The 17,142-nt window shown below is 35.0% G+C and overlaps 1 protein-coding gene across 1 annotated transcript; it reads right to left on the bottom strand.

The window, feature by feature from the left end:
* Window positions 1–2,508: 2,508 nt before the first annotated feature.
* On the bottom strand, window positions 2,509–14,861 carry LOC575127 (uncharacterized protein C15orf41 homolog). The gene is made up of 11 exons (XM_030999686.1): window positions 14,569–14,861; window positions 13,266–13,311; window positions 11,608–11,672; window positions 10,975–11,035; window positions 9,660–9,732; window positions 8,903–8,982; window positions 8,341–8,390; window positions 7,582–7,649; window positions 6,213–6,278; window positions 5,128–5,233; window positions 2,509–3,145 (listed from the first exon to the last, which is right to left on the bottom strand). Exons 1-11 carry the CDS (start codon window positions 14,667–14,669, stop codon window positions 3,022–3,024), a joined length of 840 nt encoding a protein of 279 aa, XP_030855546.1. The 5' UTR covers window positions 14,670–14,861; the 3' UTR covers window positions 2,509–3,021.
* Window positions 14,862–17,142: the final 2,281 nt, after the last annotated feature.

Genomic DNA, 17,142 nt, shown 5'->3' with positions numbered 1-17,142 from the left:
GGAGAAGATAGAGAAAGAGGGGGAGGAGAAAAGGAGAGACAAAGAGATGAATACAGAGAGAAAGAGAAAGAGAGAGAGAGAGGGGAGGGGAAGAGAGAAGAAGATAAGAGAGAGAGAGCAAGAGAGAGAGAAAGAAAGAGAGCAGAGAGAGAGAGAGAGAAAGAGAGAGAGAGGGAGAAAAGTAGAGGGGCAGAGAAGAAGATAGAGAAAAGGAGATGGAGAAAGATGCACAGGCATGCAGAGAGACAAGAGTGTAGTGTGTGAAAGAGAAAGAGAGAGGGAGAGAGAAAAGTGTGGGGGGGGGGCTGGGGGGATGATATCACTGGTAATACACTTAAGAGGTATATTTTTATTGTCTGCTTAAAAGTTAGAGCATGAAGAGCATTAATTCTAGATAGTGTCATATCATTAAAAACCCTTCTGCCTTCCAGCACTTTCACAAGGTGATTTTGAAGTGATTGCAACATCATACATTGTCTCACAAACGGTCAGATGGTCTCAAAAATCCAATGTTGCACCCTACCTGCAGAAGTAGTTTCAATCATTACTTACATGTTTTAGCGTAATACAGAAGAAAACTAAATCGTATCCTATTTGCATATTTCCATTGTACATACATATCCTAAGGACCTGAATCCCAACAAAGACAACAAAAGAGACATACTACAAAATTATCTGCATCTAGTGGAAACTGAAACTGTGCTTTCAAAATTCCCATCTGGCATAGACCTCACACGGCAGAACATGACTGTCGACAACAGAGCATACTACAACGTCTTCATACATACATACATACACACTCAAGAATGAAACTATCCTCATATTCACCAAAGAATGTCATTCACTCAACTTTTCACTGATACTTGGACCAGTCCATTCTACTAATATTAATATCACATGTATTGATGCATAATGTGTGGAAAGTCTCTCAATATTGAAATACAAAAAATGCTCACCAAATATTTTATAAAAATAGAGAATATTTATTAGGCTTTCTCTTGTACACCATACTTTGGCACGGTCATAATTATACACATAAACAATGGCCTTTACTGTACTAAAAATCTAAACCTGATGCTTGATTTAATACTACTTCTAAAGTCAGGAAGTTAGACAAAGGTCCAAGTTGTACATTACAAAATCCACCTTAGACTTGAGTTTACAACAAATGCATTTTTAACTGACTTAGGGAAACAGTGGCAATAGATTTCAATGGATGTGCACAATCTACAATGAATTTACAAGAATTCATTAGTCATTTAAGTCATATCATAACAATTCTGAAAAGTCTTTTGTTTATACCCATTGAAATATCTGGAAGTTTGTGATTATAGGAGCTAATATCGAAATTCTATTTTGCACTGAAGATTTGAGCCTACTACTAAATCAAGAATATCAAATGGTTTGTGCAAAAATGAGTTTCAAAAAGTCTGAAATACAAGAGTACAACACTTGCTATTTTGTTTGTGTTCCTGCATCATTAAATGAATACCGGTAATCAGTTTCCTTCCTCTATGATCAAGCAATGCAGTTAGATACATACACTTTATCAATTTATTAGTAAATGGCTATGAAAGAAGATACATGTAGGAGCTCGAAATATATCAAAATGTTGTTTCACCCATATAATTCCTCAAAATTTTGCCTTAGTTACCATGACAACCAGTACATTCTTAATGAAAGGTGTCATTTGATACAGTACATACACACATCTCTCAAAATCCAAGATGGTATATTTCTGATTTCCAATACACCTTTATTTCGTTGTTCTTTTTTCTTTTTCTCTTATACTTGCAATCCGTTAGTTCTGTTGTTGTATCTTGCTATTCTGAGCTATCATTTATGGAAGGTCAAATGGATTGGAAAAGAAGACCATCATGGTATAGTTATTTAGTTAATCATTTTCTTTCTCTGGCATCAATGTGACTCACTCCAAATGTTACTGTTGTTTTAAATTCACTGTTTTCTTGCTTTTATCTTTGCAGAATAAGATAATAACAAATAAATTACAATAAGCACTTTTCCATCTTTCTTCCTCTATCACATAATCTTGTTAGCACAGATACAAGACTGCACCCTTGCTCATGTCAGGCTGGATGAAGATAAGATATTTTGGTACATGATCTCCTAGAGAATTATATCACATCTTTCATCATCAACATACTTTGTGACCATATATATCGGATTGCATCCTTGCTCAGGATGGCATCTTCTTGAGGGGGAGCGATGGCTCAGTGGTAGAGCAGTGGTCTCGTAACCGGGAGGTCCCGGGCTCGAAACTAAGTCCCTGCGCTCGTGCCTTTTGCTAAGGCATTAATCCTCAGTATCAAGTCCCTCGGAGAGGAATAAAGCCGTCGGTCCCCTGGTTGTTTACTTACAAGCATGCTTTCTTAGCAGTCGGGTAAAACATTCATTATCAAACAAAATCATCAAACAAATCAAACCTCAATCTCACAAGGTATTGAGGTTGGAGGCGAGTAACATCTAAATTATTATCTCATCCTTCTTTCCTAAATGCTACAAGATCTTGGAAAAAACATTGCATCTTTGCTAAAGATTGCATTGAACATACATCCCATGATGCAGTCTGAAGGCTGAAGGTGAGTAAGATCTTCTGGCAAAGGATCTCCCAATCAATGTCACTTTCATCATCCCCATACTGTATTAACATGGATACTCGACTGCATCATTGCTCAACATTGCATCATTGCACCTCAATCTGATGATCACTGTCACAAAGCTAGAGATGGGTGAAATCTTCCAGAAGATGATCTCCAAGTCCCATTCACATACAGCCATATCTTTCTTCCATACACTTCTCACTGGATATCAAACTGCACCTTACTCAAGATGACATTGCCAAATCTCATCTCATGATTTGGTTTAGAGTTTTGAGGTGAGTAACACCATCATCATCTCATCTTCCTTTCCTCAATGCCACAAGGGCATAATCTTGGCAAACACAATGCATCCTTACTCAAGATGGCATCATCAGACCTTCCTTCATCTCATGATGCGGTCTCAAGGCTGGAGATGGGTAAGGTCTTCTGGGAGGTGGTCAGCTAGGGCGATTCCTTGCTCAATGCAGCCTGCTGCCAGCTCATCTATAAAACCATGCCAGTAGATCACAAGACCAGAACCAAACCTGAAGAATGAAAGAGATTAGAAAAAAACAAATAATAATTGAAATGAGAAAAATATGAAAAAGTAGGAATCATTAGTATGAGGAAGGACAAATAAGCAAAATAACATGTATAAAAGAAAATGAAAATGTACATAGGATAGAAATGGTAAAATGGATGTAAGAAATACACAAGAGGATGAAATGTAAGAATGAACAAATATTCTTTTAGCAAAAAAACAACAACAAATATGGATATATGTATAAAAAAAGAATAAGAATACATATCAAGTGAAAGAAAAAATGTTGGAAAAGGAAAACGTTTATTACAGAAATGATAAAGAATAATAACAAATCCAATACATAATAAATAAATGAAACATAATTACATAACCGTTTAGTCTTTTATTTTTTTCTCCAAATTTTAATGTGAATAAGATAATATGCTCTTTACTTGACTTTACTAAGCATTCACAGGAAATGTCTGTACAGTATTAAAATTCCATGAGAGAACAAAGAACTTGGATAATTATTTTGTGAAAATTCAGATTTATGGAAAAACTGCATTCTTTTGAGTACCAATGAGATTTCTTACAATCTTGAGTACCAAAAAGCAATATTACATTTCAAAACTTTAAAGAAATGACTTGAGAGAAAAAGAGAGAAAAGAAGGAATCACAAATGATATCCCTTTTCCGAAAGAGAATGACCCTGTGACTAGCCAACTACCTTAAAATACGCTTTTGATTCACCCTGGCGGTTATTTCAGATGGAAAAAAAGTAGAAGAAGAAATCTTCCTTTATTGATGAATGACATGCTTGATGGTTGTGAAAATGGTGGAAGCTTAATGCTCTTGGTCGAAACAAAACAAAACAAAAAATTCTCAAGATTGATGGCGCTTTTTTGTCGAAGGCGACATTCAGGATACAACATCCTAACTGTAAAAGTGCAGGGCTTTCTGGAGATGACCTCGGAAATAAAATATTTTTTCTGAAAAACCCCAAGTTCTGCGGTATAAGTTTGACATTTAACTGAAACATTGAAGATAAACCAATGACTTTGATAGATATAAATCTATTAGGGAACAGCTCTTCACACTAGTTTGGCTTTTTGTTATCTGCAGTTGGGTAGTAATTGGATTCCTTGAAAAAGTGCTTGGAATCCGACTTTCCCTCCATTTATAAATTTCTTTTTACTTCAACAGGAAAAGGTTGTCATTTTACTGTAACTGCAGAGCACTTGTAAAGTCGGGCAGTTTGAATGACCTTGAAATTTGTTTTAGAATCATAATTTGAGAGACTACGCAGGCGAAGTGAACATCAATATATAGTTCTGATGTTTCTTTATTGCATTATCCCCTTTTTTTTTTTTTACTCATTCTTTCCCATTCCAAACTATAATATATTATTTGGCATATTCTAGCTCTTGTACGTAAGACTGAACAGAAAAATCATGAGCTTTCTTGACAATGGCTGAATATTTCTTTCTTGATTAACAAAGAAACTGAACTGAACCGTTTCATATTCAACTGGATGTTGTCAGATCACATTGTGAGATCATCAAACAAAAAAACAAAAACACAAACAATTCAGAAATAATGTTTTTGTCAAGAACATTGCTCTTATTAATGCATCAATCATCTGGCAGTTTTTATAACAATCTATACTCTCAAACTACCACTCCCCTAAAACATAATGAACCAAAAATAATTGATATACAATTAGTATGGTGTCTGGTATTTCTATTCATACATCATACCACCATTTCAAAATATTCCCCTATATCTGCTGCCAGTACAAAAATGCTGGCTCTTCTTACACTTTGCAATATTGTATTCATAATATTTCTTCTTATGTTACTTATCTTTGTTTTCATAACCTTTGTTTCTTATGTTATTCATGTGTTCAATTTGTGCTGTAAATATTTTATATACATTGTTTTTATTTATAAAAAATATTTTAGCATAAAATTACCATATATATTTTAAAAGAAAGTGATGTTTTACCTGTTGGCATAGCTGAGATACTGATCTTTGAGATAGTTACTATGGCTGAACAAATCCCCAAAGGAAGCCTTGCTCTCTATCCAGTTGATGATATGGCCATTCCAAGCTGTTTTGAGAGAAGAGAAAATGTTATTCTGATTTGATAATGCATTGTTTTAAAATGTACGCTCCATGAGGTAGACGTCTGTGTGAATACACTCAGTAAGTGTACCTGTTTATTGCACAATCTATTCTCCAAAGAAGCTTGAAATTATAAACTTCATCTATCTCCATACAACAATTTACTGATGACTTGTGCATAAATATAACTCACTTCTTCTATAAATATTACATAGAATCTATTGGGCGGATAAAATCAAAACACAATCAAATAAAAGGCATATGCTAGAGATGGACAAATGAAAAGACAGAGAGACAAGGGAGGAAAAGATATAAACGAAAGATGTGAAAGAGAAATAGAAAGATAAAAGATAAAAAAGATGGAAGAAATTCAAGATAGAAAAAAGGGAGAGAGAGAAAGAGAGAGAGAGAGAGAGAGAGAGAGAGGGAGGGAGAGAGAGAGAGAGAGAGAGAGAGAGAGAGAGAGAGGGAGGAGAGAGAGAGAGAGAGAGAGAGAGAGGGAGGGAGAGAGAGAGAGAGAGAGAGAGAGAGAGAGAAAGGGAGAGGGTGTATGTTTGTGTGTGTGTGTGTGTGTGTGTGTAGGGGGGGGGGGTAGAGAAAAAAATGGCTGAGAAAAGGAGAGGGAAAGAGTACTAGGTGGAAAGAGAAAGAGAAAAAGAGAGGGAAAGAAAAAAAGAGGAAAAAAAGGTAAAAGATAAAAGAGAGGGGGACAGAAAAGAGGAAAACAGAAAAGAGAGGATAAGAACAAAATAGGGAGAGAGAGAGAGATGAGAGGGACTGAGAAAGGAAAAAAAATAAAAAGAGATGGAGTGGCAGGAGAGAGAGAGAGAGAGAGAGAGAAAAGAGAAAGAGAGAGTTAAACAGATAAAGACAGTGACAAGATAATGAGACAGGAGAGGAAGAGGGCAAGATGGATTACTATAGGCCTGAAATTTTAGGATCCATCCAAATAAATATATACCCACCTACTGGTACTTCCAGTTTAGTATCTGGAGTCTTGTCATACCCTTTCTTCCTCATGTCATCCTCTTCTGTAAAGGGAACGTAAATAAACAAATACAAAAACCTGCTCAGTAAAGCTACAACTGAAAGACTTAGGTTCTCATAATGCTCTCCACACACAGTGAACTGAAATCAAGAGATATATCTCCTTAAATGAGCAGAATAGAAATTGGCTAAATGTGGCCCGACCTTTTGAGAATCTCTGCTATCTCACAATTCATTATTGATTTGTCTTCATTACACCATTCTTCTTTGAAGACATTCTCTGATTCCACCCCCTCCCTGAATCATGCCTGTCTATTAATTAGAATAATCAAAGCCCTTCTGTTGTATGGGGGTATTGTTTGTTTGTCATCTTAACAACCACTGACATACTCCATCTTACTCAATTTGCACCATCTCTACCATTGCTGGATCTCCCTTTCTCATCCCTTTAAAGCTGACTCTTTCTTCTCTTCCTTCTCCATTTGTTTGTGTATAGATCCTTACTACACTCAATGAAAATCATACACCAATACGAATGAGCACATTTTCTCATCTCCTTCTTTCCTTCCTCCTATCTCTCTCTCCCCCCCTCTCTCTCTCTCTCTCTCTCTCTCTCTCTCTCTCTCATCTCTCTCTCTCTCTACCTCTGTCCGTCATCTGTCTCTCTTCTCCTTGTCCTATCAGAACCAGTTTGCTTATTTCCTGTCTAATCTGACAATTTCTGATCTCAAGAGGGCAGTATTACACTAACAGTGCTTGGTGACAAGAAAGACTGCTCAAAAGCTAGTTGTGCTGAAAATATATCACTGGTGCTACAGGCCTGACACTCAAATAAAATGTTCATAATATTTCTTTCCACGACTGCTAAACTGCAGCATGCATGCTACCTTGGCAAACAAAAAGGTTTTATTCAGCATCCAGAATCCTATTCATGTGTGATGCATTAGTGAGCACATGCATTTTTCATTGGCTGTAATGTGTTCATGTTTTAGGCATCAACAGAAATGGGAGATTTCAGACTTTTTTTCCAATTAACATTAAACCATAGAAAAGAAATGATATCATAACTCTGATAATATGGTAGTATTTTCTGGCAAAAGAGTTGCAACATCCAAACAAAATAAAACATACAAATTTCTAACCACCAACCCCCAAAACAAAACTACAACAACAACAAAAATACATATTCCATGCCTGTCAAATAAATGGATTTCATTAGAAAGCACTTAATATTTTGACTTTACATGTATGTAATTTATAAAAAGTATAAGTGGCCTAACTGGGACCCGGATACAGTAAAAATCCCCTTCAAAAATGATAAACCAGGAGAAAGGGTTTGATACTTACGGAGGAATGCTATTTTTCTTTCCTTCAGCAGTTGTACCAAGAGGAATTCATACTCATTTCCCACAGAGCTGGCAAGAGTGTGACTCAAGGAAAGTAAGTCAATGCAAAGTAAGGTTTGACATTATCAGATGTCACAATGAGATTTGAGACAATATTCAATAAAAACGGAGAGAGAGAGAGAGAGGCAGAGAGAAAGAGAGAGCTAAAAAGAGGCATAGAGATAGGGAGAGAGAGAGAGAGAGAGAGAGACAGAGAGAGATAGAGGGAGAGAGAATCAGAATGAAGGGGTTGGTTCACTATTTTACTTGCACTGGACATATTTGACTGTACATTGATAATGCTCTGTCTACACACCAATTCTGCACTTCATCGCACTCCTTGCAACTACTCGCCTCACCTACCAACTCAGTACAGCTTCCTGAGTGAGCTGCTAAAGGGATTACTCCATCGAGTATCATGTATCAAGAGTCTAAGCATCACAGACTTATTTATGGAACAATCTCCCGGAACATTTAAAAAACATTGACTCCATTGTTAAGTTTAAGATTGCTTTAAAGACGCACTTATTTAACATTTAATTCATACATTTTGTCTGTTACCCAGTACATCTTGTCTTTGTATTTTGTTGTGTTTTTCTCTAGAGCGCTTAGGGACATGTTTTAATACTATGTGTTATGCGCTATACAAGAACGGTTAATTATTTTATGACTTGTGATACAAAAATCTGCCTTAAAAAAAGATAAAATATGCAAAGGATACTGTTTAATGCTTTCTGCATAAGGTCCATATGTGACGTCTTGTAGAGTGCACTGTGAGAAACATAGATATAGGTATGTATTTATTAGAAACTTCATTTAAATGGTACATGAATATTGTGTTTGATAGAAAACAAATTTGGATTAACAAACTAAAACAAAAAAGAACCCCCCCCCCCCCAAAAAAAAAAAAAAAAAAAAAAAAAATACATATTCAATTCCCAAGTTTGTAAAGCTTTCTACATAAATATTACACATTTAACGTATTTCATTGAAATTCTATCAATGAATGTTCATTTCTGCTACGATAGTCAAATTACCATCATTAGCGGTGGATCACAGAATTTAAAAGAAAAGAGGCATGCAAAGACTCTGGCAGTTATCACTGTACATGTATCTATATGCCTATGGGAGACTGCATGACTACCCTGTCACTATGTGGATACATCAATGTCTCAAGTCTCAAGATGTCTAATATACTTTGTCCATCTATCACAGTGATCAACACATTCTACTGATCTATTGACTATTCACACATCAAATGCCAGCAACTGGGCTATACTTACAAGCTGCACTTGGTAGGCAAGCACCGGGTCTTCAATCAAATAGGGTTCCCTCAGAAACTGAGTCACTGTAGACTTGGTAACTGCATGAGATTGCAAAGGGAAGGGGGGGGGTATAGATGTATTTAGATTTAAACCTTGTCTTCTTTTTTTAAAAATTTGTCAAGAGATAATTGAACAAAATATTTATTTGGCAGTGATATTTAAATATCATTAATTACCAAACTAGTAACATTTCTGTCTTTGTAGAATATGTATAATGAAGACACTACAATCCATAACATGATTAAACTTGGTAAACAGCTTTTTTTAAAAACAAATACAAGTGTTATCATCATCTTTATATAATCCATTATGATTGTATTACAGAGTTATCTAATTTTCTTCCATAATAAACCATGTCAGAGCTACAAATCAGCTTATGTTTATTATGATTTTTATATTCACTTTGAATTTGAAGAACTATTGAAAATGACAGTAAGCTATATGGTAACCCAAAATTTAAAATCACACTCATCAAATAACAAACTAATGCAATCAAATGAATCTAGTTGGTTTAATTTATCATTTTATCAAGACAATATGTAATGATCAGCTAAATGAACAGAAAAATAAGTGAGCTAAAGTTACAATTAGTCTTTTACAGAGAATTTCACTTATATAACACTCATCTACTCTACCGGTACAACATTGATAATATGTCTTGCATCTTTAAAAGTTTTTTTCTTATTGAAAGTGGAATGGGTGCACAATGACATACCTTCTTGATTCGAGGCTTTCTCATGTGAACCTTCCACAACAAATCTTGCTATAACAGCTGGAGGCATATTGGCCTGAATAGGCAAGAAATGAAGAAAGGGTGTGATGACACAGCCAGGGAGAAATAAGGGGGGAAATGAGAAAGAGAGAGAGAGGGAGGGAGGGAGAGAGAGAGAGAGAGAGAGAGAGAGAGGGGGGGGGGGGGTGAAGTTAAGACAAAGGAACTTACAAGCAAACACAATTTCTGTTATTAGATTCTAAATCAAACGTATGCAGTATGGAATTTCAAGGGACAGCTGTAGCATTTTTAATCTTTTTTGAAAAATCAACAATAACACAATCCATAGTTCAAAAGCAAAACACCAGCAGTCCTTGTAAGGAGAGTCTCAAATAGGCCCATCAAGTTGGTTTGTCGCTGCTGCTCAGATGATGTTATGTATCACTAATCTTTTAAAAACAAAAGTAACTATACATTTCTGACATCTACAGTATTATGTAACATGTGAATTTCTGAAAAAATACAAGGTAATAGTATGGATTCAATTTAAGTGTACACTTATATCACATAAATACAACATTTCATGACACATAAGCATTCTATTCATTTGATTGATGTTGCAATACTACTCTTAACTTGTCTTGTAACCCCAATGCCGCCCCCCCCCAAAAAAAAAAAACCCAAAACAAACAAACAAACAAAACAACCCAGCAACAACAACAAACAAACAAAACAGCAGTTAGTATCTAATCAATTTTGGGCATTAAAGGTATTACAAGGTTTTGGTATGGGGTCATGAATTTGGTTCAAATTAACATATTGGAAGCATATGCGATCCTACAATATACATTGATCATTGTTGCAGATAAAATCGAGTCTAAAGTTATGAAATTATAAATAATAAACTCATTATGTTGTATAGCTCCCTCTCAAGGTCAATAATATTAATTTAGCAATGAAACAAACTTTCTTGACTAAAATCGACCGATTAGCTATTTCCGTTTGGAAATTAATAATCCCAACTACATATTCTGAGATTTTCATTGTCGCAGCTACTATTGTACGGCCATAGGCGCTATTTGAAATTTATCAAAATTTACCGGGAGCACCGGTAAATTCTTATATTAAATTTTTCTCGAGAACAGAAGTGTTTTAGGGGCTAATTTTTTTGGTGCTTATAATACATCCACAGGGGCATCCAAATATATCAAAGTTGTAAAGACTCACTATCTACCCAATTTTCAAAATTTCCCAAAACTTTGTATTACCTTTAAACAGGGATCATCACAAGAAATTTGCATGAAATTAAACAATTTACCTCCTTTGCCATTTGTATGAGAACAGGTGAACTGTCATCCTGTTTAATCCTGGCTTGGTACCTGAAATTATAAAAAGATATATAGCTACTTACAGATTTCAGAGAAAAAAAATAAAGACTTGAGAGCATTTACAATCATACACAGCTAGTGCATGTGCCAAGCTTAAGGTTGGTCAAACCTCCATATGTCCCCTAGAGGGATGTTTAGGAAAAAAAAATTGTGGAAAATAGGCCAAAATGGCAAGGGATTAGTTAGCTCATCGTTTTGGTGAAAAAAAGATACATTTTTCTATTGGTTTATTTTGTCTCACTCTTAGCCAACTTTGATAATAACAAAACATACAAATAAATTTACGCCTACGATTTACAAGTTTTGAAAGCTTCAGAAAGTTTATTACGTACAGATTACCATCAGCTGTAAAAGAACAGCCAAAATTGTTTATATTCCATCTATCTGTCCGATTACAAGTATGATATTGAAAACATTTTGAAATCGTTGTCAGACCAAGCAGTGCTGAAGAAGTGTCTTTAGTTTAGGATTGAATTGTACCATATACAGTAGTTTATTGTAGTGATACATTACCAAGTTCAAGAAATGAATATGATTTTCTCAGAAACACATAGAATACTTACACCTGCACATAGTAGGAGATCATATCAGGGTTATTATGTTGATGGTACGTCTGCCTGGTAATCATCTGGATAAGAACATGAAAAGTAAACAATTACCAGTTTTTGCAAATTTGCAATAATTGCATCATGCACTTTTTAAAACAAATTACAGACGAGAGTCTTCATGCATGGCTGATTGTCAACGAAACGGAGTTAAGTCTTTTGTCAAATCTGCTTTTTGCTACGGCAGGCACCCAGTGAAAACGATTTCATTTGTTAAAATTATGAAAATGTAAGGGCTACTTTAAACAAACAGAACTTTGTTATTCCTGGCTCATTTTTCTTGATTGAGGTGTCATATGAAAGGGCAGAAAATGAACTTTCTAGAAATATGAATTTTTCTTTGAAATTCAGATACCGCCCGCCAAATTACTTTTTGGTTTCCTTCCTTCAAATTGCTTTTAATCACTCATGCGTGAAATATGCATCACGTGAGTAGCATCAACTGAAAGAGGAGACTCTCAGCTTTCCAAATATGAATCATTCATTAATTATGGTTGTGATTAAGTTATGATAAAACATTGATACTTCTCGGTTTCGTTTTTTCTGGGACGCACTGTATATTGTAGTGCAACAACATTGAGCATAATTGAATGCAGTTAGAGTCATGTACTCACCTTCAAGACTTATACAAGGTTACCAAATTGCAGCAGGGTATGTCCTGACGATGTACTTGATATATCTTTGCATATTATAGTGAGCATTGATTTCTTTATTATTGGCTATCATTTGTAACAAGAACTAATATGTAAGAAAAATGTAAATTGATTCTCTTTTTAATATTCAGATTCTACAATGTATTTACCTAACAGGTCTTACATAACACTGTAAACCTCAAACTCCACATGTTATTGCGAGGGAAAATCTTTTTACTACAAAATTCATGAGAACTCTTTAAATAATGATAAGTCAACTTTTATAACAAATGTGTGTATAATACGATACAGCTTATTCTCCGTGAGATGCAATTAAGAAATCTGTTGTAAATTCATTCTCTCCGTCTCTCTCCTTTGCTATGTCTCTCTTCCTCCCTTTTCCCACTTCATCCTCCTTCTCCGCCAAACTTTACCATTACGTTCTACATTACATAAATATTATTATATTTTTAGATTGAACGAACCCCATAATTAATTTTTCATACTATAACTGATACTTCTGACTGCTAATGATCTTAGAACAAGTATATATGTTTGTATGTATATGTTTACATGTTAGGTCCTGCCTGAGTAATGTCAACGTCCTGGGCCACGATTTTCACGTCTTTATAATATGTCTATTCACTATGTGAAGGAAAGATTCCTTGTTATCTTATTTTGTATTGTTATATTGTTACATTGTATATGCTTTTCTATGGAAATAAATACTACATTATTATTATGAATAATTTTCTTTCAAAGGGAGGAAGAGTTAGGAAGGAATAACAAATAACAGTAAAATCCTCTGCACTTTTGTTGCAAGTCACTTTGACTTTCATTTGGAAGTATTGAAACTTGCAATTTTCCTTTAAATTCAAGCTGATATCTTGAAGTAAAGATATTGGAATGGAATATCCCCCAAATACAGAGGAATTTATTTGTTGGTGATTCTTCCTCCCAAATCACAACTTTGTGGAGGTTTACCTGACAATGCTGAGAGTAGATGCTGACCAGAGTTGAATGAGACACACTGCAAGGGTTTGAAAATGAACAAATAAAAACATTGATATGCATACTGCCTAAAAAGTATACTGCATTTAAAATAGACAGGCATACAGTTTAAATGTGATCTTTATTGAAGTTTAAGCCCAGGTTAAAAGCCTATACATACTATATAAAAGAAGAAAAAACCTGAAACAACAACAATATATAAAAAAGAAAGAAAAAAGAAGAACAAAAGTATCCCACATGAACAAGACCTAAAACGACAACAAAAAGCAATATGCCAAACTTCTGAGGACACAAAAGAAGAATATTATTTATTTCATGTTGTACTTTTTCTTTACCATATCAACCATACAATATGATAATGGAAATTAAGTGCACTTTTAAATTCCTCCTACCCCCTTTTAAAATTTTCACCCAAAAAGCAAAAAAAAAAAAAAAGGCTAATTAATCTACATATAACAAATTCTTACTTTGAAAAGAAGAAGTAAAAAAAAAACAACTAACTTTTGTTGCGATGTGAAATATGAATTCGCAAAAACACTAAGGATTCTTTGAGCCTTAAGGCATCAAGCGAAAAAAGAAAATGTTGAAATTAATCTAGCTCTGGCTTGTTTTTGTGTCACTAGAAATGATAAGACATTAATGTTGTGGCATGCTAAACTGCATATTTCAGCATATTTGCTGCCTCAGGCTCTTCACAAACATAAAATCTAGGGCCTATAAAATAGTATAGACTCTAAGTCTAGATTGTAACATAGATCAACATCAAGTTTATCTACACTTAAGTCACGACTTATGGTTTTCCTCACTGAAAGAAAACATCATCAATTGTCATCATGGTCCGTATTTATATTCTGCCGATTCAGTTAAACCCAAACCTGGTTCTAAATCATGATGTGAAACTGCCCAGTTCCGTTGTTAAACCAGAATTTGAACGAAAGTCAAAACAAAGTGTAAGGTTTAAATTTTAGTAGAATACAAAGGTCAATTAAAAAGTCAAAGCCATCTCACTCTCACTCTCAGTATGATAAATGGGAACTCCAGCTTCCAGGGAGCTCCAACGCCAAAGGGATCGGCGTTGGAGCTCCCTGGAGTTAGATAAACGGTTAAAATAATACACAACTCGATAGAATTACGGTATGGGATGTCAACAAACTTAGAATTTTTACGGTTTCTTTCAACCTGACTTGTGTCATGATACAATCAACTGTTAGTGTTACAGCCTTTTAGTTAGGTTAGTTTTTAGTTTAGGTTAGTTAAGTTTTATATATTTTCATACTTAGGGAATTTCTCTTGAATACACTTCAGCGATGCAGTTGTGCCATCACAATCTTCACTCGTCAAACTCTCCAATAACTCGTAGTAGTCTGCCAATCTCATGATTGCTGTTGTCGAATTGTAGTTGTGGACCTTACTTCCTTGCTTTTGCAACTTATCTGGAGAAGAGGCAGTAAATAATTTTAAAATGGTCTAGTCTATATAATTATAATTGCTATTTGTTTCACAGGGCCAGGGTTGAAAGTGATTACCAGTGTGTTGCAAAGAAACGTCCAGCCTGGAAATAAGCCTAGCGAAGCTCATTCATCAGAATTTTTTTCGTCAGCGATTAAAAGATTTATGAAATATTTGTTTGAGAAAATTTATTTGATTTGAATTAAAGTTCAATACTTCATTTATATATATTTTAATATTATCAAATAATTTTGTATATAAAATATGATGATTTAATGACACAATCACTTGAATTCAACGATTGGATGGCAAATTGGCAACAGTAAATTACGCGGAGGACTCAAAATACAACAATGTCGACAACTGTCAAAGAATCTTTTCAAAGTATACTTTCTGCGTGCTAAGAACGACTTTTTGATATTAAGAGGTAAGGAAAGACAAGCTTGTTTTTTAAAATCAAGATAAAGTGTAATTTCTCACCATTTTTTCTGCAGAGCTTTAGTTACAAGAGCGTAACCTCAGGCTGTCGGTCGGGGAGTATTCAGCGAGTAATGCGCCGATAAGGACAAGTCCGCGCCCGGAAGGTCGGGGGCGTGGGCCATGCAAGACCCCTTAAATATTCTGCTGGACTGCGACTGTCACTCGCTGCCCATTCCTAAAGTAATGGCTAATCCTAGACCTAGGACCTAGGCTTTAACTATTTATGGGCCTAGTAATTAAAGAAGTATGATATTGATTTCACGAATTGGTATCCAACTATCCATTTAGTATTTACCTGTTGGGAGAGTTATCATGGTTATGACGTAAACAAAGTGTGTTTCTGACTCTGACGTCACTGAGCTGATGTTCCTGGAGTCTGCGTCTGGGGCCTGTTTCTTGAAACCGTCATAAGTCTAACTTCTTGACTATCCCATTGAAACCTGTGTTAATATTATAACACACGTTTCAATGGGATAGTCAAGAAGTTTGACTTCTGACGGATTTAAGAAACTGGTCCATGGGCATGGTGGTTTAACTTAAAATTAAATGAGTTGGAATGGTTGATGACTAGAAGAACTAAAACTGGTAGAATTTAGTCTTAAAAATTGATGTTTGTGCTTGAGAAGTTGAGATGAAAATTTAATTCTTGACCAAAACATTTTTGTGTACAAACGGAAGAACTTTTCTAGATCTAGTCTATACTGACAACAGACAAATTAACAAAACTAATTTAGAGTCTATAATGGGTGATTTCCAAATCTATTACAGAAATGGGTATGGCATGAAATTTAGGTTTTATTGTATAATATTACAATAACTAGTAGTTGGCACTTTGAAAAGGAGATCGCCCAATGGCCATTGACCTAGACTAGTTCAAGGTAGTATTTTACTTTGCCTTTACTTAGGTTACTTAAGTGTAAAATATAAAGTATACATGTATAAACAGAATTATCTTTGAATAAGATTACCATTAGAAAGATTTTTTTTCCTTCTTTAGTTGACCTGAAAAAAAGGCAAGATGAGAAGAGCAAGGAAATGTTCCCGAGATAGCTCTCAGGACTCTCCTGTGACTGACAATGAGCGAGACATCATCTGGGGGGATTCCCCTCCACCCAGGCGGATCTGCCTATCTACTACACCAGGTAGGTTTCACCTCAAGATTTTAGCAATTCTAGTTTAATCCAAGAAAAAAACTTTGACATCATGATATGTTGTAACTAGTCCAGAAATGATTTCATCCTTGACAAGGTAATGAGTCAGCTGTAAAATTGATAGCCATCCAAATCTTAGAAAATGAAGGAAACACATTTCCCCATAGACTTTAACCAATAGTAGTCCAATACTGTTCTTTACCTTAATGTCTACCGTCGATAGTCAGATAACTCAACCATTTAAAAGTATATTTATCTTTTCCAATATTTTCAGGATTTTTGTCACTTTATTATGAAGTCTCTTAATCCAAGATGAGAAAACATAAATTCCTTTGCTATTTTTCAATAGAGTTTACTTTGTCCTTTATTTTGATAGGGAGGAGGGTAACCAGAGCTACTGCTGCAGAGCAAGATTTGACGGATCTCATCGAGTGCATGCATCCAAAGGTATAGTATGACATAGAAAATAGGGAAGAGAGAAAGAGAATTATAAGAAAAATTGATAAAAAGAGAGAGAGAGGGAGAGAGAGAGAGAGAGAGAGAGAGTATGGAGAAGTTGGAGGAAAAGGAACAGAAAGACTGGACACATTAAGACTGAGAAGGTTCTAGACATCTTGTCTCTTGCTAAAGAAACTGGCAAGCATTTCAAAATTGAGTCAAACATATTGGCCATATTGTAAGATATAACTGGGGATCTGCCTGTGTATATCATCTCATTTATATTCTTTACCAAACATTTATTCAAGCTTGAAGAATTATGAAGGGAATAC

Source organism: Strongylocentrotus purpuratus, unplaced genomic scaffold, assembly GCF_000002235.5.
Source record: "Strongylocentrotus purpuratus isolate Spur 01 unplaced genomic scaffold, Spur_5.0 spur5_scaffold_5, whole genome shotgun sequence".
NCBI classification, from domain to species: Eukaryota; Metazoa; Echinodermata; class Echinoidea; order Camarodonta; family Strongylocentrotidae; genus Strongylocentrotus; species Strongylocentrotus purpuratus.
This window is presented reverse-complemented; position numbering and strand designations above follow the sequence as displayed.

Coding starts and splice junctions, on each gene's coding strand:
- LOC575127 (XM_030999686.1), bottom strand. CDS start 14,669: ATGAGATTGGCAGACTACTACGAGTTATTGGAGAGTTTGACGAGTGAA. Junction 11,036..11,607: donor ATCTCCTACTATGTGCAGGT/GTAAGTATTCTA, acceptor TTATAATTTCAG/GTACCAAGCCAGGATTAAAC. Junction 5,234..6,212: donor TAAACTGGAAGTACCAGTAG/GTGGGTATATAT, acceptor CTCTCAAAACAG/CTTGGAATGGCCATATCATC.